The sequence below is a fragment of the Choloepus didactylus genome, chromosome 9 (assembly GCF_015220235.1).
Source record: "Choloepus didactylus isolate mChoDid1 chromosome 9, mChoDid1.pri, whole genome shotgun sequence".
NCBI classification, from domain to species: domain Eukaryota; kingdom Metazoa; phylum Chordata; class Mammalia; order Pilosa; family Megalonychidae; genus Choloepus; species Choloepus didactylus.
Window position 1 is genome coordinate 125,202,797 of NC_051315.1, and position 24,750 is coordinate 125,227,546.

At 37.6% G+C, this 24,750-nt stretch overlaps 1 protein-coding gene across 6 annotated transcripts in view; it reads left to right on the plus strand.

Annotated features, from left to right (window-relative positions):
- Positions 1 to 24,750, plus strand: part of DIS3L2 (DIS3 like 3'-5' exoribonuclease 2) — a 483,331-nt gene that overhangs the window by 237,058 nt on the left and 221,523 nt on the right. For 5 of the 6 annotated variants that reach the window (XM_037848473.1, XM_037848472.1, XM_037848477.1 and 2 more), the window contains exon 8: positions 15,843 to 16,090. In XM_037848473.1, coding sequence (XP_037704401.1) covers positions 15,843 to 16,090 — 248 coding nt within the window. Of the gene's footprint in view, positions 1 to 15,842; positions 16,091 to 16,364; positions 16,442 to 24,750 lie in introns of those variants that run through there. The other variant, XM_037848478.1, reaches the window with a different exon arrangement.

Consider the following 24,750-nt stretch of genomic DNA (forward strand, 5'->3'; position numbering starts at 1 on the left):
TACAGGCAAAGGACCTCACTTGGCCAGAGGGACCTACCAACAGAAGAAGATCACCCAGGCCTGGTGTTTCCCTGCCCCAGTCTAGCAATAGAAGGTGGCCCAGGTAGGCTTATTCCTTACTTGAATTTGATAGGAGTTCTGCCAATAACACCAGGCAATTCTTTCAGTACCTGCAATGGGGATGAACTTGGAGCCTTGTTAATAATAGTGAACAGGAGAAGGGCTCTCCCCTGCCATGCTGGAGACTTTTCTCCCCCACTGCGAGATACCAGGCATTTGGGTGGCCCCACTAAGGAGGATTCTGCCTCAAGAAGCAACCCAGCCCAGGAAGCAAGCCTCTCTATCCTCATGGGCTTGAGACTCCCCTCTCCCACTCAGATATATCAGGCAGTTGAGTGGCACCTGTTAAGGTGATCCCACTACAACAAGCAGCCTAGCTTGGGAAACCTCTTTATCCTATGAGTTGAAACCCTATGGGCTGAAGATTCCTTTCCCACACCTAGAAAGACCAGGTTGCCTGGCCTAAGAAAGCTCCTTCCACACCCTCAGGCACTACCAGCAGAAATCACTGGGAGCCCCAGTGGCATCTTATAAATTAAACATACCAAAACAGCACTACAAAGGCTCTGAAAATCAAATGTCTTTGGAACTACAGCCCACAAAAGTAGGCCGAGACATACACACTAAACCCAAATAAGATGACTACTTGCTAAAATAAAAGACTTGAGTAGAACGCAGAGATTCCTAACATAACAGTTAAAAGCTCTGGGATAAAATAGGAAATCACTTCTCATACTAAGAACCAGGAAAATGACAATTTGAATGAGAAAAGAAGACTCAACCCATGCCAACACCAAGATGAATCATGTCAGAATTATCTGAAGAGGATTTTAAAGCAGCCATCATCAAAATCCTTCAACAAACAATTAGAATTTCTCTTGAAACAAAATTAGAACACAGAAAATCTCAGGAAAGGAATAGAAGTTTTTGCTTTGTTTTGTTTTGTTTTAAAGAACTATATAGAAATTATGGAACTAAAAATAAATGCAATAGCAGCAATAAAGTGTTCCCTGGATAGGTTTAGAAGTTGAGTGGAGATGACACAGCATAGAATCAGTGAACTTAAGTACAGATGAATAGAATTTATCCAGTCTGAATAACGGAGAGAAAATAAACTGAAAAAAAATGAACAGAGCTTCAGGTAGTTGTGGCGTAATAATTAAAAAAAAAAAATTCATTATTTGGATCATTGGAGTCCCAGAAAGAGGAGAGTGGGGCTGAAAGAGTATTCAAATAATGACTGATAACCTCCCAAATATGGTCAGAGATACAAACCTATACATTGAACAATCTCAACAAACCTCCTAAAGGATATACTCTAAGAGATCTACCAAGACACATCATAATTAAACTTCTGAAAATTAAGAGACACAGAGAATATCTTGAAAGTGGCCTGACAGAACTGACTGACACATTACCTATAGGGGAACATCAATTCAAGAAACAGTGTCTTTCTCAACTGAAACCATGGAAGCCAGAAGGAAGTGTCACAACATTTTTTGAGTAAAAAGTAAAGACACAAAATTTAGAGCAATTAATTAAAGAGGTACAAACAAATCTCCAAAACAATTTCAATGAAATAGCTAAAGACATAAAGGGAGTCAAGAAGACTGCAAGAGCATAAAGAAGAATTTGAATGAGTAAACAAACAAAAAGAAATAGCAGAACTTATAGAAATAAAAGACACTGAATCAAATCAAAATGAGACTAGAGACACACGTTAGCAGTTTTGAAGAGGTAGAAGAAAGAATAAGTGAACTTGAGGACAGACTAATTGAATGCAAGTACACAAAAGAACAAATGGGGAAAAAATTGAGAAATTTGAAATGGATCTCAGAAATGAGGACAACATGAAGTGAACAAATGTAAGAATCATTGGTGTCCCAGAAGAAGAGAAAGATAAAGGGCTTGGAAGAGTGTTTTCGAGATATTGTTAGGGAAAACTTCCCAACCCTGCTAAATGACATAAATATGCAAATAAACGATGCCCAATGAACCCAAATAGAATAAATCCAAGTAAACCTACTTTGAGACATATACTGATTACAGTGTCAAATGCTGAAGAGTAGAAGGAACTTCTGAAAGCAGCAAGAGAGAAATGATTCACCACATACAAAGGAAGCAACATAAGACCAAATACTGACTACTCAGCAGGCACCATGGAAATGAGAAGAATGAGAAGACAGTGGTAAGACATATTTAAGATTCTGAAAGAGAAAAATTGCCAGCCAAGAATTCTTTTTTTTTTTTTTTTGACTTTTATAAAGGGGGTTTATTTGGTTACAACTTTATAGTCTGAAGACCATGAAAGTGTCCAAACCAAGGCATAAACATGAGTATACCTTCACTAGAGAAAGGCCATTGGCGTTTGGAAAATTTCTGTTAGCTCAGAAGGCACGTGGCTCAGCCAAGAATTCTTTATCCAGCAAAGCTCTCCTTAAAAATTGAGGGAGAGTTTAAAATTTTCACAGACAGACAAATTGTTAACAAAAGACCTACCCTGCAAGAAATACTAAAGGGAGCTCTAACAGCTGAGAAAAAAAGACAGGAGAGAGAGGTCTGGAGAAGAGCACAGAACTGAAGAGTATTAGTAAGGGTACCTTAAAGGGGGAGAAAAAAGAGGTAAAAAAAAAAAAAAATAGATCTAACAACTAAAAACCAAAGGATAAGATGGCTGATTCAGGAACTCCATTCACAGTAATAACTTTGAATGTGAATGGATTAAACTCTAATTAAAAGTTACAGACTGGTGGAATGGATTAAAAAGTATGACCCATCGATATGCTCTTTACAAGAGACTCATCTTAGACCCTGCAACACAAAGAGATTGAAAGTGAAAGGATAGAAACAATATTCTACACAGACTGCAACCAAAAGAAAGCTGGGGTACCTATACTAATATCGGACAAAATAGACGTTAAATGTAAAGAGGCTGTGATGGTTGGGTTCATGTGTCAACTTGGCTAGGTGGCCTAGCTGTCTGGTCAAGCAGGCACTGGCCTGTCAATTGCTGTGAGGATATTTGAGGCTGGTTAATAAACCAACGGGCTGGTTTGTCGGATCATCAGTCAATTGACTGCAGCTGACTGATGACTCATCAAGGGGCGTGCCTTCCACAATGAGAGAATGCAATTGGCTGGATTTGGTCCGGGTGACCAGTTGGAGGCTTATAAGCCAGATGGTTAGAGAACCTTCACTTCTTTGGCTGCTCAGTGAAGCATTTCCTGGGGAGCTCGTCAAAGTTGCTGGTTCGTTTCCTGAGGAGTTTGTCAAAGTTGTCGGTTCGTTTCCCGAGGAGTTTGTCGGACGTCTTCCTTGGAGTTGACAGCTTGTTGATGGCTCTGCAGAATTTGGACTCGTGCGCCCCTGCAGTTGCGTGAGTCACTTTTACAATTTGATAATCGGAGACATCTCTCACTGATTCTGTTTCCAAGGAGAACCCTAACTAATACAGAGGCCATAAGAGACAAAAAAAAAATGATACTATATATTAATAAAAGGGAAAATTCACCAAGAAGAAATAATAATCATAAATGTTTATGCAGTCAATCCAGGAGCTCCAAAATACAAGAAAAAAATATTGGTTAAACTGAAGGGAGCAATAGACATGTCTACAATAATAGTGGTAGACTTCAATACACCACTCTCTTCTATAGATAGAACAACTAGACAGAGGACCAATAAAGAAATTGAGAACCTAAACAATATGATAAATTAATTAGACTTAACAGACATATATAGATCATTACATCCCAAAGTACCAAGATATACATTCTTCTCTAGTGCCCATGGAATATTTTTGAGGATAGATCATATGCTGGGTCACAAAATAAGTCTTAAAAACTTTTAAAACATTGAAACTATTCAAAGCACACTCTCTGACCAAAATAGAATGCAACTAGAAATAATAACCACCAAAGAACCAGATCTTTCACAAATATATATGGAGGTTAAACAACATACTCCTAAACAACCAGTGGGTCAAAGAAGAAATTGCAAGAGATATCAGTAAATATCAAGAGGTAAATGAAAACAAGAACACAGCATATCAAAATCTGTGGAATGCAGTGAAGGCAGTGCTGAGAGGGAAATTTATAGCTCAAAAATCAATAAATATAATATATATATATAAAACTACAGTGGTCAAAACAGCATGGTATTGGCGTAAAGATAGACATATTGATCAATGGAATCAAATTGAGAGTTTGGAAATCAACCCCCAGATCTATGGTCGACTGATTTTTGGTAAGTCCCCCAAATCCACAGAACTGGGACAGAACAGTCTCTTCAACAAATGGGGCTGAGAGAACTGAATAGCCATAACCAAAAGAATGAACGAGGACCCCTACCTCCCACCGTATACAAAAATTAACTCAAAGTGGATGAAAGACCTCAATATAAGAGACAGCACAATAAAACTCTTAGAAGATAATAAAGGGAAACATCTTCAGGACCTAGTTATAGGAGGTAGCTTCTTGGACCTTATACCCAAAGCACAAGCGAAAAAAGAAAAAAATAGATAAATGGGAACTCCTTAAAATCAAAAGCTTCCATGCCTCAAAAGACTTTGTCAAAAAGGTGAAGAGGCAGCCAACTCAATGGGAGAAAATATTTGGAAAACATAAATCTGATAAGAGAATGATATCCTGCATATATAAAGAAATCCTGCAACTCAACAACAGAATTCAGACAGCCCAATTATAAAATGGGCAAAAGGCATGAAAAGGTTTTTTTTCTGAAGAGGAAAAACAAATGGCTAAAAAACACATGAAAAAATGTTTATCTTCACTATTAGGGAAATACAAAGCAAAACCACAATGAGATACCATCTCACACCAATAAGAATGGCTGCTGTTAAATAAACAGGAAACAATAAAAAGAGGATGTGGAGAAATTCGAACTAGTATTCATTGCTGGTGAGAATGTATAATGGAACAGCCACTGTGGAAGACAGTTTGACAGTTTCTCAGAAAACTAGATATTGAAATATCCTACCATCCAGAAATTCCACTTCTCAGTATATACCCAGAAAATTTGAAAGCAGTGACATGAACAGACATTTGTACACCAATGTTCATAGCAGCGTTGTTCACAATTGCCAAGAGATGGAAACAATCCAAGTGTCCTTCAACAGATGAGTGGATAAACGAAATGTGGTATATATACATATGATGGAATACTGTGCAGCAGTGAGAAGGAACAGCATCCTGAAACATATGGCAACATGGATGAACCTTGAGGATATAATTCTGAGTAAAATAAGTCAGACACAAAAAGAGAGATATTGTATGTTACCACTTCTATGAACTCTCTGAACAATGTAAAATAAATGTAAAATAATTTGGAATATTGGGGACCTAGTGATAGATAGAAGCTAGTGAGGGGGAATGATAATCTAATATGCTCAGATGTGTTAATGATGGTGAATTCAAAGGTATGGGAATATAACAAATATAACAAATAATAAATTATCAGATTTACATTAAATGTAAAGAGTCTAAACATACCAATGAAAAGACAGAGATTGGCAGAGTAGTTAGAAAACTCACTTCAAATTTTACAACAGATAGGTTGAAAGTCAATGAATATAAATAAATATACCATGCAAACATTAATAAACCAATAAACTGGAAGGGCTTTATTGATGTCAGATAAAGTAGATTTCTGGGCAAATAAAATAACTAGGGATGAAAAGGGACATTACATAATAATAAAAGGATAAATCCCTCAAGAAGATAGAACAATCCTAAGTGTGTACACTCCAAACAACAGAGCTTCAAAATACATTAAGAAAAACCTATAGAGCTGAATGGAGAAATGGACAAATCTGCAATTATTATTAGGTACTTCAACACCCTCTTTTTAGTGAGTGATAGAACTATTAGACAAAATCAGAAAGGATATCAAAGAATTGAACATCATCAACCAGCAGGATCTGATTGACATTTATAAAACACCCCATCCACTTGATTTGGGGATACATTTTTTTCAAATGCCTATGGAACATTCACCAAGATAGACCATATCCTAGGCCAAGAAACAAGCCTCAACAAATTTAAAAGAACTGAAATAATGCAGAGTGTGTTCTCTCACCATAAGAGAATTAAACTAGTAATGAATTACAGAAAGACAGCAGTTTGAAATTAAATAACACACTTTGAAATTAAATAACACACTTCTGAATAACCCACAGGCTAAAAAGGAGTTAAAAATACATAGACTTAAGATGGTTTGTATGGTTTGTGAATATATCTCAATGAAATTGCATTTTCAAAAATACAGAACTGAATTAAAATGAAAATATAGCATAGCAAAATATGTGGGTTGCTGCTAAAGTAGTGCTGAGAGGGAAATTTATATAAACTAAACGCTTACATTAGAAAAAGAAGAAAGGTCTCAAAGCAGTAATCTTAAGTCTTACGTCAAGAACCTGTAAAAAAAAAAAAAGAGCAAAATGAACCCAAGAAAAACAGAAGGAAGGAAGTAATAAAAATAAGAGTAGAAATCAATGAAATTGAAAATAGGAATACTATAAAGAACATCAATAAAAACTAAAAGCTGGTTGTTAAAAAATTCAACAAAATTGGTAAACCTGTAGGAAGACTAAGAAGAATAAAAAAAGGACACAAATCATCAATATCAGGGACAAAGCAGGGGACATCATTACAGATTCTATAGCCACTAAAAGGATGATAAGATAATATTATGGCAACTTTTCACTCATAAATCCAACAACTTAGAAGAAATGAACCAATTCCTTGAAAACCACAAATTACCAAACTTAGATGAAATAGATAATCTGAATAGTTCTATAACCATTAAGGAAATTGAATTCAGAATTAAAAAGCTACTGAAAAGAAACTTCAGGCCAAGATGGTTTTACTGGAGAATTCTACCTAACATTTGTAGAAGAATTGATACCAGTTTTCACCATCTCTTCCAGGAAATACAAGAGGAGGGAACACTTCCTAACTCATTTTGTGAGGCCAGTATTACCCTGATACCAAAACCAGACACAACTGTTAAAAAAAAATAATAATAATCTCACCAAAGAAGAAGCAGTTGAAAAGTACAGGACTTGGGAGAAGAGCACAGTGCTGCTTTCTTGTGGAACCCACTTCAGAATCTAGATGATCTCACTGTCTCCTACAGTTTTGGTTCTGCATTGGCTGCTTAGTGCTTGGATTGTCTGAGAAAGAAAAATCAGAGGAAGACAGTTGGTGGTGGAACTATTGACAATGCAACCACTGGAATCAGTGACCTTCGATGATGTAGCTATAGAATCCACCTGGGAAGAGTGGGCCTTGCTGGATTCAACCCAGAGAAAGCTGTTCAGAGATGTTATGCTAGAGAATATCAATCATCTGGTATCCATGGCAACAGATTTCTTACGCTGGAGATTATCCCTTTGAAAGTAATGAGTTGGGAGATGATTTCATTCACTTCACATTGACCGTCATGGGAAAGAAACCCTATGTGAACAAACAATTTTGAAAAGCCTTCAATGACCAGTCATCCTTTAGTCAACATAAGCAAATTCATACTAGATGTAAATCATGACTGACATCTATGTGGAAAAGTCTTCAGAAGTAGTTCTGTCCTTAGACAACATGAGAAAATGCACACTGGAGAGAAGCCATATGGCTTCACCAATAATGCTAACTTTAGACGCCATGAGAGAATTCATGCTGGAGAGAAACCATATGAATGTCATCTGTGTGGTAGAGCATTCAGTCAGTCTTCCAATCTTAGAGAACATAAGAGAATTCACACTGGAGAGAAACCTTATGGATGCCATCTATGTGGGAAAGAGTTCAGAAATAGTGCTAACTTTAGAAGACATGAGAAAATTCACACTGGAGAGAAACCATATGCATGTACTCTGTGGGAAGGCCTTCATTCAATGTTCTACATTTAGAAAACGTAAAAGAACTCACACTGGAGAGAATGTATGGATGTCATTCCTGTGAGAAAGCCTTCAGTCAATATTCAACCCTTAGACAACATGAGAGAACTCACACTGGGAAGAAACCATATGTCTGTTATGTATGTGGGAAAGACTTCAATGATAGTTCTACCCTCAGCGTGAGAGAACTCACACTGGAGAGAAACCATATGTCTGCCATCTATGTGGGAAATCCTTCAGTCAATGTTGAATCCTTAGGTGACATGAGAAGAATTCACACTAGGGAGAAACCATATGTCTGCCATCTATGAGGAAAAACTTTAGTCAATGTTTTCCCCTTAGGCAACTTTAGAGGACTCACACTGGAGAGAAACCAGAAACCAGATGAATGTTATCTATGTGGAAAAGCCTTTAGATGTTATTCTGCCATTAGATGGCATGAAAGAACCTCACTAAAGATATTGTGTATATGGAAGAGTCTTCAGTCAAAGCTCTAACTTAAAAATTAAAGAACTCAGGAGTGTAATTTCATGTCAATGGAATCAGTGTGTAAATGCCTTTATTTACAGTCTCTCCCTAAACAACAGGATTGTACTATACTGTGGAAGGAAAACTTTGTCTCTAATTACCTGTAGTAGATTTCAGCTGAATTTCCACCTTGGTGTGCAGAAGCATAGCTCAGACAGGAATAACTCATAAACCGGAAAATCATTTAGAAAAGTAGGAGGAAACTCTAGGAGAACAAGAGATAATTTTTGATGGGGTATTTATTCAATGAAAAATGAGAAATCTTAACTTTGCAGAGAAACATGTGGAATATATGTGATGTTTCACATTGTATAAAACATTCTCTGCATACAGAATGAAGAGAAGTCTTTAGTGGTTTTGAGTTTATTCATCATTGTTGAAGTTCTCATGCTGAGGAAATGTTAACCCTAAAATCAAAGTGAAAAAGTGTTCAGCTGGAGTTCACATCAGAAATTTCAGACTGGGAAGAACATCTAACAAGAATGCTTTACCACACAATTCAACCATGAATTCATAATTTTGCCTAATGACGTATTAATGGAAAATAAATAAAAATGTAGTATGGTATGTGAATATATATCAATAAAATTGAAAAAATAACAACAATAATAATAAAGAGAGGGAAAACTACAGACTAATATCTCTCATGAACTTAGAGCAAACATCCTCCATATTACATTAGCAAATGAAAGTCAACAATGTAGAAAAACAATCATGTAGCATTACCAAGTTGGTTATTCCAGGTATGCAATACTGGTTTAACATTCAAAAATCAAAGTAATCTATCATGTCAACAAGCTAAAGAAGAAAAATTATATGATTCTATCAACTGATGTAGCAAAAATATTTGACAATCTAATACCTATTCTTGATTACAATAACTTAAATCTATTCTGCAGGTATAGAGGGGAATTACTTTAACTTGATAAAGAATATCTACAAAAAACCTACATCATACTTAATGACAAAACTGAATGCTTTCCCCTAATACCTAGAACAAGGCAAGGATGTACTCTCTCCCTATTCTTACTCTGTTTAGCACTGCGTTAGTATTCTTACTCTGTTTAGCACTGCGTTAAAGGAAGAAAAAGAAATATAAGGCATACATGTAGGAAAGGAAAAAATAAAAGTATCCCTATTTGCATATGATATGATTGTCTATATAGAAAATTCCAAGGAATCTACCAAAAGAAAAAAAAAAAACCTCCTAGAACGAATCAAGTGAGTTCCACAAGATTACAGGATACAAGATGAACAAACAGAAATCAATCACATTTGTTATATACCAACAATGAACATGTGGAAACTGAAATTTAAAATGCAGTAGCATTAACAGTCATACTAAAGAAAATGATAAACTAATTAAAACAAAGCAAAACATGTACAAAATCTGCTGAAAATTATAGGATGCTGATGAAAGAAATTAAAGAAGTCCTAAGAAAAAAAAACAAAGGACAGACATGTTGTCTTCCTGGGTTAAAATACTCAACATAATAAAGATGTTAGTTCTCCCCAAATTGATCTGTAGGTCTAATGCAATCCTAATTCAGCAAGATTTTTTTGTAGACATAGAAAAGCTTATTTAAAAATTTGTGTGGAAAGGCACAGGTTCTGACATAGCTAAAGTAATCTTGAAAAAGAAGTATAAAGTGGGTAGAATCATTGTACCTGATATTAAGGCTTACTGCTTAGCTACATTATTCAAGACAGGATGGTATTGGTGGAGGGGTAAACATGTAGTTCAATGATATAGGATAGAGAAACCAGAACTAAACCCACAAAAATATGCCCAAATGATTTTTCACAAAGGTGCAAAAGCAATTCAGTAAAGGAAGTATACGCTTTTTAGCAAGTAGTACTAGAATAATCAGATATCCATAGGCAAGAAGTGAATAATCGACACTAAATCTCATGCCTTATACAAAAGTTAACTCAAAATGGTTCATGGACTTAAATTTAAAATCTAAGATGATAAAACTTTTAGGAAATACATAGGAGAAAATCTTTGGAATCTAGGACTACACAAAAAGTTCTGCACATCAAAAGCATAATCCATAAAAGGAAAAATGGAGAAATTGGCCTTTGTCAAAATTAAAAACATTTGCTCTGCAGAAGACCCTGTTTCAAAGGATGAAAAGACAAGCTACAAACTGGGAGAAAATATTTGCAAATCAAATATCTGCTGAAGGACTAGGTATCTGTAATAGGTAAAGAACTCTTAAAACTCAACAGTAAAGAAACAAACAATCTAATTAGAAAATGGGCAAAAGTCGTGAATAGACATTTCACCGAAGAGATGGCGAATAAGCACGTTAAAGGATGTTCAATGTCGTTAACCATCTGGGAAATGCCGATTAAAACTACAAGATATCTCTATATACCTATCAAAGTGGCAAAAAGAAATACTAATGACAATACCAAATGCTGGCAGGAATGAGGAAAAATGGAATCATTCATACCTTGCTGGTGGGAATGTAAAATGGCACAGCCACTATTATCATAGGACCTGTGCAATTGCTCTTGGGGATTTATCCCAGTAAAATGGAAATTTGTGTTTACACAAAAACTTGTACACGAATGTTCTTAGCAGTTTAATGCATAATAGCCCCAAAATGGAAACAACTCCGGTGTCCTTCAACAGGTAAATTGTTAAATAAACTGTGATACATCCATACCATGGAATACTTTTCAGTAACAAAAAGGAACAGACTATTGAGATATGCATGAGTCGCCAGGGAATTATAATGAGTGAAAAAAGCCAGTCCCAAAAGTTCACATACCGTATGTTTCCATTTACATAATGTTCTTGAAATGAGAAAATTATAGAAATGGAGAAGAGGTTAGTGGTTGCCAGGACTTAGTTCAAGCATGAGAAACGGGGTTAGAGAGATTATAAAGGAGCAAGAGGGATCCTTGTGGTGGTGGAACTGTTCTTTATTTGTACTCCAGTGGTGGATGCATGAGCCTCTACATGTGATTAAAAAAAAAAAAAAGCATAGAACTAAATAAACACACACACACACACACACACACACGAGTACAAGTAAAACTGGAAGCCTGAAAAAGATTGGTAGATTGTCACAATGTCAGTATCCTAGTTTTTGTATTGTACTTTTGTGTATCGTAGTTTTATAAGATAGTGCCATTGGAAGAAACTGTTCTAAGGGTAGATGGAATCTTGCTACATTACTTCCTACAACTGCATGTGAATCTATAATTATTTCAAAATAAAATGTTTAGTTAAATGTTTTAGGATAAGGCAAAAAAATTAAAAACAAGAACTTGATTCTCTCAGAAATTCATAGCAGATACATTTTCTGAGTTCAAACTATTTAGTAACAGTAGTGTATTTTGGATGTCAGTGCCACAGCAGAGGAAATTTCCATATTTCAAAATCAATTTTACTGTGCAGTAGTTTCCACCTAACATTCAGTTGGAAGTGATGCCTGCAATGTAATGACATCCAAAAAGGTGAATATCAAGAGTATAATAGAATTCTATAAATGTCTTCCATGTGATGAATATTCACAGTGGGAATCATATTCTCATGGATTTATAGAGCATATGATTTTGTTGTCAGTATTTAGTAGTGCCTGTCTTTGTGAACAGATCGACATTAATGGATGCATATTTGCAATTGATTTTGGTGATAGGGAACATTAACTTTGAAACTTAATTATAACCCAAAATGAATTAATTTTTCTCATTAGTAGACTTACGTAACAAAAATGTGTACTAAATTATTATTATTATTTGAATTTTGTCAATTAAAAAAATGTAGAAATTTGTTTCTGTCTTGTTACATGAAAATCTGTATATAATATCCTCAATTTTGCCTTTTGGCCTGAAAAGCCTAAAATATTTCCTATTTGCTGATTTAGCTTGCCAACCCCTAGTCTAGAAGATGAGACAAGTATGTGAACAGTTAGAATAAGATAAATATCATGGGATAAATGCTATAATAGAAGTATATACAAGTTGTTATGGGAACACAGAGGTGAGATTTCATATATGACAGGGCGTGGAAGTCTAGCAGGTGGGTAAAAAGCAGGAAGGCAATCTTGACTGAAAGAATAAGGGGTGAGAGAATATGGCATAATGCTTAAAAACAAAAGACAGTACCTGGGTAGAATTGTTGAAATCTGGTTACTGATTGTATATGGGAAGTAAAGAAGAATTAGTTGAGGTTTAATTTGTGGTTGCTGCATCTGGGTTACTGTTGATGATTCCATTGACAAAGAGGAAATTCAGGAGGGAGAAATGTTTGAATACAGGTAGTGATTATAATTTTGAATATGTTGAGTTTTCATAGCTCTTGGGATTTTCACATAGACATGGCCAGTGGATCATCTTGGGCTGGGAGAGAGGTCCAGTTAGCATGGCCAAGATGACATTTCCCTGAGCGGGGAGTGGGGAGAAAAGAAGAATGAGAAAAGAGCCAATAAACACCAAAAGTTTAAGATGCAGGAGGGAGACAGATGGGAGAACAGAGACACAGAGAGAGGAATAGATAGGGAAGTAGGAGAAAAACTGGGAGGAGACAGAGCCAGAGGGCCTTGGGCTGAAGGAGGATTTTGTTGTTTTCAAAGATGATTCTTTTTTAAAAAAATTTTTGATGGGATTGTCATTGTTTTAATGATATAGATCGTTGGTATTTCCCTTATTCGAAGATGATTCTTGAGCTCATGTTTTTGTACTGAGGCAAAGGCTGGGGCCTGGAGGAGTGGGGAGCCTGGGATGGTGGCGCCCGCCCAGCAGTTGTTAGGGCCAGGCCAGGAGCTCATAGGAATGATATCCCATGGAAATAGCCAAAGTGAGTTCTGGGAGTTGAAATGAAGGAGTGTGCTCAGGGAAAATAGCCAAACAGGGCACCAGCTCTTGCAGGCAGGGTGTCCTGCTGGATAGGCTGTGAAAGCAGAGCCCAGAGAGGTTGATAGGGTGAGCGGAGATTAAGGAGCAGCTGCAGAAGGGAGGAGCAGGTGGAAGTGAGACTGCCTACCACATATGGTCTGCTTATTGTATGCTTAGCTCTTATTAGACACTTGACATTTATTATCTTATTTCATACAGAAATGGTCTGGAAAGAAGATGGTATTATCCCCCCCCCCCCCCCTTTTCTTAACAGATGGAAAAATTGAGGCCTGGAGAGGTTAAAGATGCAAAGCTAGTAGGGTGTGGAGCTGTATTCCAGTGGCGTCTTTTGACTCCAAGGCTGTGCTTTTATGACAGTTCCATCTGGCCTCACCAGAGGAGCACTAAAGTCCAGCCACTGTATTCTTTTTCTGTGCAATTTCCTAACAGAGGACTGGAGGATTCTAGGATGACAGGCTTTGGCTGGAGAGGGAAAGAGACAGTAGAAAGGAAGAATTGGACAATTGGAAAGAGAGAAAGATGAAATGCTACCCTAGAACATAGGAGGGTATGATGTCCAAAGCTAGTAGACTTAGCCTTGGACAGGGTGGGGGTAGGGGTATCTACTCCTCTGAAAGGGGAAGAGATGGCTACAGATACTGATATATAGGTTGGGGGAGGGGATGGGGTGCCATGTGGTACACACTACAGTGAGATGGAGAGCTGGGTAGGGGACTTGAAGATGTGATGGTGAAAGTTTGGAATAGATGATACTAACTAGGGACTAGTAAAAAAAAAAATCTTAGAGATTTTGAGGTCCTAGCAAAAGTTGTGCAACATGAATTCATAATGGTATCCATCTTTGCAATTGTAATTTCTTCTTTATTGGTGAACTTGATAACTTGGGTTTTAGGTTAGAGAATACCAGTGGCTGAATTGTTCCAGGACTGAGGATTTCTAGGGAGGGTGCAGTGGAAGCCCAGAGGGGTGAGCCATTTGACAACACTGGTAAAAGGACTTGGAATTATGGAACATGGTGTTTCTAGGAAGTAGGAAAGGATTCAAGGCTAAGATGTAGGTAACAGACTTAGAGAACAAACAATTTCAAAGAACTAGAAGTCTTGATATAGTTAAAAGTCTCTGGAGGGCCATGGGAGAGTAAGAGCTGGAAGACAGGCAGGTTTGAGAATGGGGGGATCAGGATTAGAGCAGTTCCAGGTTATGCTAAGGTGTGTTGTGAGGATGAGTTACTAAAATTGAGCAGAGGTGAAGGTCCCTGGCATTGAAGAGAGGCAGGAACTGTGAGGACAAGATGTTGGCTGACTTCTTCATCTGGATGGAGGTGGGAGAAGCAGCTTATAATCCAGTTTATATCACAGAGTGATCGGGAGGTCAGTGGATAACAGTAACAAGAAATGGACGGCAGGACAACCCATATCAGAAAGGAGTGCAGATGTACATATGAGGAAGGAAGAGTCAGTGGTATACATGTGATAGTGTATCACAAGGACCCATGCCTCCACCCAAAGGGACTGGGGCAGACAGAGACCTTAGAAAAGACAATGTAGGCAAGGAGGGGGATCAGAGCATTCTTCAAAGAGGGCACAGCAGTTCGTTTCAGAACAGAAGGGTGTTTTCCAAAGAGGAAGGAAGAGTTAGGGATAAGGAAGTACAGAATATAATGGGACCGAGATTGGATAAGAAGACAGGTGCCTTGAGACTTTGATTTGGGGAGGTAGCCAGGAGTGACTGAACGCAGGGGTTACGCTTGAATGAGGGGCCTAAGTTGATTAGTAATTCCAATGAAGGGGTGAAACTGAAGACTGTCCACAATGGGAAAAGGAAACAGTTGAGGAAGAATATACCTTAAGCAGGGGGGCAATAGGAGTGGGGTGTGTGTGTGTGTGCAGAAGATTCATTTGCTTCTCTCTTTGTGGAGATAGCAGATGTATGTAGTGGTTTGGAGGCCTAAATCTTTGCGTGGTAAGATGAGAAATTGGGTAATTTTGGAAAGGAAGAAGGTTAAATCTTTCTCTTTTCAGCTTTTGAAGGCACTATAAAAACAACAGTAATTTATTTATGTTGGATAACATTTTTAAAATAGCCACTACTGCGTTCTTCATACGAGATACTTACATTGTTCAAGTCAGATAAAACGGAATGCAGAATATGTACCTGAGCCCAGGACAGAGCCTTACTTGCCTGCTGGAGTTTTACATATCTTTATAAAACACAAGTCATAGTTATAGGACCACTTTCATCCAATTCATCTGTCTATTGCATAATTTTTTTCTTGACTGTATATACTCACTGAATTCTTAAGTTGTTGCAACTTTAATATAGATTACTTAGTCATAGAGCATCACTGAGAGGCACTCAGTGACCTAGAAAAACTACTGGACTCAATTGCTGGATCAATTAATATCCTGCTTACTTTTCCTAATTGTTACCCAGTTCTGTAGATAAACAATATTGACTATGTCTTTGGTGTTTTCAGGTGGTTTACATTTTGGAGAAAAAACATTCCCGGGCAGCAACTGGCTTCCTCAAACTCTTGGCTGACAAGAACAGTGAGCTGTTTAAGAAATATGCCCTGTTTTCTCCTTCAGACCACCGAGTGCCTAGAATTTATGTGCCTCTCAAGGACTGTCCCCAGGACTTTGTGACCCGGCCTAAAGATTATGCCAACACCCTGTTCATCTGCCGCATCGTGGATTGGAAGGAAGACAGCAATTTTGCCCTGGGGTAGGTTATCTTTGGCAAGACAAAGCCTGGTTCCCAGGCAGAATCCAGGTTAGGTGGCTTCTAGGAAAACCTTTTTGTGTATTTTAATTATTATTTGTTTATCAAAGCATAGTACTTGATATATTTTGGTCCTGGTTCTTCTGAAATTGCCCTTAGCTGCCCCCTCAACTGGGTACCTAAAAGTTCCTTGAATTGCCTTTTATTTTTGTTTTTGTTTTTGTTTTTTTGGCATGAGATGGAAGCACATTCTGAGCCCTTACTTATTTTCTGTTAGGTCACGAATGCCATTTTTGTGTAGTGCAAAGAACTCACTCCATCACTGAGTCCCTGCCTTTCAGGCTCGAATGGTAAGCTATGCAAAAATCCAGGTATATTCAGGGGACCCCACCCAAATTCTTTTGCTTTCAAGTGTGAATATGAAGGTATTTTTGAATGATTTGTTGTTTTAATGTTGATCTTCAGAGGTTTAATCTATGGCATTAAAAATTAAATTACCCTGCTATAAGCAGGAAAGGGTACCATGTTTTTATAAGCTGTCAGAAACCAATCTAACCTAATCATCTACCCTAAACAGTCTGGTCATCACGGATGTCCACTTAACTTTGATGTGAAGAGACTGCTGGGCCCAGTTTGGAGACTTGTTTGTTGGTCCTCTAACTTGTATGTGATGGCTCCACTGGGGAATGTTCTGTAGTTATGAATGTCAGCACTCACTGGATGGTCAAAATATGTTTTTTTAAATTTTCAGGTTTATTCTCTACTTAGCCTCATATGCTTGGTTAGCAAGCCAAGTCAAATCTGTGTGTCATACCTAATGTGCTACTTGTTACCCTTTTTCCAGTTACATGAAGAACAATGTGATTTCTATGATCTCAGAGCCACTTAGAAACAGTTGCACTTTCTTTTTTGCTCTCAAGTGATGTGATTGCAGTGTCATCATATTTAAGCCGAACACATTATCCAAAAGTGACATCAACCCCTTGAGCCCTGAATAGTCTTTCTCAGAGGCTTGCCAGTTTCTCACCATCAAATGAAAAGGCTTGATAATGGCTGTACCACCTGGCTCCTGTTGATTGTGCTTGCCACACTCTGGCAGTGGAAAGGGAAGACTTTCCCCCCAAACCAGGAAATCCAGCCTTGCCTTTTATCTGCCTTTCTGTCGTATCTGTTGTGCCTACTTGATTGGACTGCTTCCTTACTTTTCAAGTTGTAAGGGTGTAGTCAGGAAATATTCATGGTGCCAGTTTGTCTTACTACTTCAGTGGCCTTACACGTTCTTTTTTTACAGCTGAGCTATTACTTCAAGAACCCTTTTCTCATGGGTAAAAGTAGAACCACCACAGAAAGGAGCCAGGCCTTTTTTGAAATATCAAGTGTAGGTGCTGACTCTAACAAAAGAATATTTTAAAATAATAATAATATGTTAATTGTGTAATTTTTTAAAAAAATTTAAGATTCTTATTTAGATGGAAAAATGTATTAACTTTTTCAGACTCTTTGTCTTCTTAATATGAAGACATTAAACTTGTTTTTTATAGAAATATGCCTTTTAAAATCTTTGTGCAAAAGAGATAAATTAATTTAAGAAATAAAATGTGGCAGGTTTTCATGAGGAAGTTCTCAGATGACGTCTCAGGAGGGGTGAGGGCTGCAGCTGTTGAGCATGTTGGTGGTCCCCTTGCCATTTTGTTCTGCCTATCAGTTACTGATCTTTAGGAACTGAGGTCACTGTTGCCCAGTCAGAACATGCCATGCCCTGACTGCCTCAGCTTCCTCCCTCGTCTTTGCCAGGCTTTGACCAGGAACATGCAGGTAGTAGTACTGGCTGTAGCTAGCTTCTTCAGGGGCCATACCTGAAAACCAAGTGTAGCCAAGGTGGATTTCTTCTGAATTTCTTCCCTGTCCCTCACCTCTATTCATAAAAGTGTCACACTTCCTCTGCTTATGTAATTGCTATGAGTTATTCAAGTTCAGAGTCATTTATTTCTTCTTTAGTTAAATTCAGTTAAGCAGACATGTATTGATCTATTATGTGTAAGGCCCTGTGCTGTAATTATGTGAAAAATACAAAGGTAAACAAGCTATAGTTTCTTTCTTCAAGGAAATTGTAGTATAATGCAGAAGGCTTTGTATGTAAATGTTGTAGGGCTTGTTGAGTCTAAGAAATGGAATCCCACTTGAGCTAATTTAAATAAAAGTAAGAATTGATGTAAGAAACTGGTGGTTCTCCTGAAACCCAGGGCAGGAAGTGGAGGCAGGTCTCAGGAGGAACTCAGGATTTTAAAGGCAGCAAAGCTACCACAGCTTCTCCCTTGACCACCCTGACCATCCCAGCCACCACGTGGTATCTTCTCTCTGCCCCTTTCTGTACACAAGTTGTGTTATTCTTCTTCTGTCTACATAGTATAATCTACTTGCTTGATGGCCAACATAGTCCCAAAATGGCATTGCCGGTCCTCTGGAGGTCACAGGCTAAAATCTGGATCACAATATAGAATTTCTAGGATAGAAAATCATATTGGTCTAGCTTGAGACAGGTATTTACCTTGGTCAGTAGTTTTAAACAGAGGTAGGAAGTGGGATGGAGGGAAGGGTCCAGTGTCCTATGACCCACCATCCAATTCACAGGGACTGTGGGACTCTACTCTCTGGGAAGAAGTATGGATGAAGCAGACGAATTGACCAACCTGTGTCTTTCAGCTCTATCTATAGTGGAAAAAAAGAATACTGTAGTTCTTCTGTAGGGATTAAAAAATCCTCTGAAGTTTGGAGGAGGTGGATACAGAGGGAGATCCAGGATCATTTCTTAGAGAAGGGAGGCCCCTTTGCCAAAAGATCACTCTGATTTAGAGAGTGCAGAACGGATGAGAAGGGACATGACTGGTAGCAAGAGATGCAAAAATAGGCTTCCTGCTTATTACTGTGTAAGACAGGTGTGATGGAAAGAACCTAAATTAAAGGGATTGTATGGAGGAAACAGTGAAAAAAGCAGTGAAAAGATTCAGGAAAGATTAAAAAGATATTTCTCCCAGACATGATGACTAATTGGAAATGGGGCATGGAGGAGAAGGAAGGAATCTTGGATGAACTTTCAGGCCTCTGACTGCTTGTTGGGTAGATGATGATGGCAACAATTCACTGAGAGCAGCCTCAGCTCCTACCGTACCCTTCCCTTAGGCCTCATTGCCAGCTCTTTCCCAAGCTGACTGTGTTTGTTCATAGCTCCAGACTTTTACACACTGCAGTTCCTTTCCCAGTAGTGGCTTTCTCCTTTCTCTGTGTTTACTTGGTGAAATACTCAACTTTTAAACTCAACTCAGTTGCCCACTTGAAAAATGTTTCCTGACTTGCAGTCCTCCCTCCTCCGTGCTCCCATAGCTTCTGATAATACCATTATTGAAGCTCTCTCTGTTTGTACTGTAATTGCTTATTTAAGTATTTCACTTGACCGTGAGCTCCTTTAGGGCAAGGATACTCAGTGAATGCTTGCTGGCAGTTTAGAAGGATAGATGGAAATGATTTGATGACCCTGAGGTCTTGAGCCAGGCTCATTAGGAAGACGGTGTGCCATAAATCAATCTAGGAAACACTGGAGGAGTAGTTTGGAGGAGAACATGGTGAGAACCAGTGTTCTATTATTTCATAATCCACACTTGTTAAGAGCACTCTTGGGCAAAAAGCCCCAAATTTAGAAGGTCCAGATATTTAACAAAAAAGGTGGAATATAATACACAGATTAATTGACTATGTGATATCACTAGTTTTGGAAGGGGCCTTAAGGAAGCCATCCATCTTGGCTTCCTCTTTGGTGTGAGCAGTGCTTCTCTGGCACTCCTACTAGTGCTTTGGTCCCTCTGATAAAGAAGACCTCAAAAAACGTTACAGTGGGAAAATCCCAAGTGTCATTAATAGATGAAAGGATAAAGAAAAATGTATACCCAGTGAAATATTACTCAGCCGTAAAAAGGAATGAAGTTCTGATACATGCAACAGCATGGATGAACCTTGAAGACATCAGGTTGAGTGAAATAAGCCAGACGCAGAAGGGTAAATATTGTATGATTTCACTTATATGAAATACCTAGAATAAGCAAAAACAGAGAGAAAGTAGATTACAGGTAACCAAAGCTTAGGGTATGGGGAATGGGGCGTTAGTGCTTAATGGGTACAGAGTTGCTGTTTAGGCCTTAAAAAAGTTGGTGATGGTAGGTAGCATAATATTGTGAATGTAATGATATCACTTAATTAAACACATGAAATGGTTCAAATGGGAAATTTTGTGTTGTATATATGCTAATACGATAATAACCTTTTAGAAGTAAAGTATTGGAGATCTCTAGGTGTCAGTTACTTTCAATCTTATTCTAACTATCATGATAGATCTCAGTGGAATCTTGTTCAATTCTCTGTACATCTTACCTACCACAATATCAAGAATCGTAGTCCTGTAATGCTATGAAAAGTCCAAAAATAATCTGTTCTTAGTGAATCTTTGGTGGCTTTTAGGGATCACTGCTTTTTTTTATGCATCACAACATTTTTGGTACTTTTAATGTTGGTACTAGATGCTTGTCCAGGATAATTTAAAAGCCACATTGGTTTCCTTACTGGAATGATTTGCAATTATATTATCAGATTTACAGTTTTAAGGGTTTCCCAACCCTCTTAAATTATCTTTCCCTTTAGAAACTTTTGCTGTGGAATTCATGCCTATATTTTCTCAAACCTTTGGGAACTTATTCATGGTTCCCAGCCTTCCCTTCCAAGATGGCATGAGTATGGAGATATCATGGTTACTTTCTCCTAGATTTTTTTTGTGGTTTCTTCTTCTTGAATATTTAAAGATAAATCTTGAAGAAAATGGAAAGTTTTACAGGAGCTAGTGTGAGGAACATAATAGTGTTTCTTGGCAACACTGAGGGGTAACTGAAGATACATGATGTGAATTGACTTAGACCAAATTGATGTATTTATACTATTTTCCCTAGCAAACTTCAGTAGCTTTGAGGGGAGAAAAAAGAGGTAAATGAATAGGTCAGGTTAGGTATAACAAGGTTGAGAAATTTTGGATTGGACAGAGTTGTCTAGGCTGTTGAAATGAGAAATAGAGAATGGGTGACAATCCTATTGGTCTTAATGACAGTGACAGCAAGTTCCACTGAAGTGAGTGACTGGGTACTGGGTGAGGTGAAAGAAGAGAAAGGGGAGTTCTGATTGATGAGGAATGGGGTGGTGGAGGAGTTGGTGGTTGGGGTGGGGAGATGGTCATTCTGATATCTCCCTCATCGCCCAGCTTTGCACCTAAGGCAGTGCTCAATCAGAAATATGTGTTGATTGACGGAAGATTTACTTTTACTATTCCATTCAGTTTCAATAAATACGGAATTTCTTATGGGGTAGATATGAACTGTAGAGATGGTCAGCATTAAATTGTATTTAATAGGGAAATGAAACAGCAGAAAAAATAAAACAGGTGAAATAGTCTTTGCCCCTGCATGGAGGGAGTAGTTCACCTTTTCCAGAGCAGATCTCTTATTTAAAGGCTCTTCAGAGGGAGAGGCTGACTTACATATTGCTGTGAACGTGCATGACCACACTTAGGCTTTGTAAGTAATTTTCTGGGGAGTTGGACCTCGCTGGCTAGTAGAGAAAAAGCAAAATCAGGCTGAGGAGGGGGCTCTTTTTTTGTGTGACTGTTGGGCTCCACCTGGTGGCTTATAAGGATCAGCTTTGGGAAAAGCATCTTCAACATTAAGGGCTTGCTGGTCAAAGTAGAGCAAAAGGAAGAGGGATGGAGCAGAATGGTCCAGATACAGGCTTAGACCAAACTGCTGCTTTCCTTGCAACACTTCTTCTAAGACTGTCTTCTTTATCTACAATTTCTAGTACATCTTAAAAATATTATTTTAAAGTGTTAGAGAACCTTAGATACCATCAGCCTTCTCTTCCTCTCCTTGAATGCTCTCAGCCCCGTCTTTGCTCCCTCCAAATCAGCATTAAGCTCTTCACCCTCAAGCTTCAAGGCTCTCCCTGAAGTCCTTTGGTGTTGAGCCTTACTTCTTTTCCCCATTCTTTTGCCTGTTTTAACTGATCTGCCCACACTTTTCCTAACTTCCCATTCCTTACTTGCTGCCTTCTGCTGAGCCAAAAGAAGGGAAAATAGCATGTTCTCACCTCCTGGGTTTAGGGAATAATAGTATATAAAACACGCAGCCAAATGCTCTGTGAAGTTGCCACACTTGGTTTTTACTTTATATTGTTACTGCAGTTCTGGGGCCCAGTGTGGCTGATGTTTGATTGTTCCCCGTTTGCAGGTTCTCAGGGATTTAGCGCTATTATACCTGTTTGCATGGAGTGTCCCACATGAACCCATAGGAATGAGAGCATTTAGAGTGGTAATGACAGGGATGAGTACTACAAGAGCAGATGAGTGCCTTCCTGTGTAGAGCCTTGTTTTAAGGCCAAGATGTTATAAGAATATTTAGTGGAGAAAGGAGAATGAATGGTTGACTGTTAAGTGTTCCTATTTTCTTTAAGGTGAAGAGGCCAATCAGAAGGACTTTCTTGCCATAATTTCTTACATCTGTAGCTGATCCCTTCCCTCAGTAAGTTTGTTGCTTGCACATTGCCCAGGACCATGGAACCAATGCTTACTTGCATAGAATGTTCACACACACACACACACACACACACACACATATCTATCAACTGCAGAAAGTTGGGGTTGTTGTTTCAGCTCAATCCAGATTGATTTTACAGTAGGGTCCAATTAATAATGTAATTTATTGGAATAGGAACAGTTTCCAGAGAGGAACTCATGTGTCTGAAGAAAACTTGAGATAACGATCATTGTCAATTGCTATAATGAGGGAAGCTTTCTGTCTCACAGCTATTTATTATTGCAATATCAATATTAAGCATTGTTAATTGCTATTTTTCCAAACACAGAAATATTATATGTTGAAATTGTTTAGAAACAAATACTTCAGAAAATGAAAATTCTCCATAGAGATCACTATTAAGAGTTTGGTATATACTTGTCTAAAATACTACTTTAAAAAAATTTATTAACTTTAATTACAAAGTATGTATTACAGACAAAAGTATATGTGAAATGCTTGGATAATTTTTGAAGCCTTGTATTAAAACTAACCCATGAATTCACGACCCAGATTAAGAAATGAAGTATCACCAGTCAAGGTGAAACTCCTCGTGAGTTCCTCCCTAACCTAACACCTAATTTTTCACTAGAGGTGACCAGTGTCCCAAATATGCCAACCGTGCCTTGCTTTTCTTTATAATTTGCCTGTATTTATAAAACTAAATAATGATATTTAATTTTACTTGTTTTTAAACTTAAAAAATATTTATCATGCTGCCTATATTCTTATATGGCTTTTGTTTTTTCATTTAACATTATATTTAAGGTTTCTAAGGTTTATTCATATATTTCATTCATATTTCCATATTCTGCCATAATTTATTTATCTGTTCTGCTGGCAGTGGACATTTGAGAGGAGCCCAGAGTTTTCCTGTTATAAGCAATGTTCCTATAAACATTCTGGCATTCATTAAGTTTACTCTAGACTTTACTTAGGAGTGAAATGAATGAATTTATCACACATATATGCATGTTTAACTTTAGAAGATCATAGCCTAACTATTTTCCAAAACAGATGTATGAATTTTTAGTCCCACTAGCAATGGATGAGAGTTTTCAGTGCTCCACATCTGGTATCTCATGATTTTAATTTGTATTTCTTAATTACTAATGAGAATGATCATCTTTTCATATGCTTATGTCATTTATGTTTCCTCTTCTAGAAAATGTCTATTTATGTCTTTACCCATTTTTAAAATTGTTAATTTTTTTAGATAATGTACTGTACACTTAACAGAAGAGCTGTAAAAATAGTAGAGTTTCTGTCTACCCTTTACCCACCTTCTGCTATATTAATATCTTACATAACCGCAGAACATTTATCAATACTAAGAAATTAACCTTGTTACAATACTATTAATTAACATATAGAACTTATTCTGATTTCATCATTGTTTCCACTAACATCACTTTTTGTTCCAGAATCTGATCCAGGATCCCACAGTGGATTTATGTCATATCATCATAGTCTTTCCAATTTGTGACAGTCTTTATCTGTCTTTTATGACCTTGACACTTTTGAAGAGTGCTCCTCAGTTATTTTGTAGAATGTTTCTCAACTTGGGTGTGTCTAATGTTTGCTCATAATTAGATTGAGGTAAGGTGTTATGGGGAAGGATATTACAGAGGTAATATTCATTATTCATATCAGGGGGACATGATGGCAAAATTTATCACAGGGGATACTGACCTTGGTCGCTTGGCTAAGGTAATGTCAGCCAGGATTCTCAACTGCAAACTTACTATTTTCTTCCTTCTGATTACTATATTATATTCTGGAGAGATGTTTTGAGACTCTGCAGTTAATTGTTTTCACTTAAACTTTCACCCACTTATTTTCATATTCATCAGTAGTATTACCCACTTAAAAATTATTTATATGTATTTGTTTTTAGCATTAAGTTTTTTTCTTTATTAGAGAAGTTGTGGGTTTACAAAACAGTCATGCATAAAATACAGGATCCCCATATACCACCCTACCACCAACACCTTGCATTGG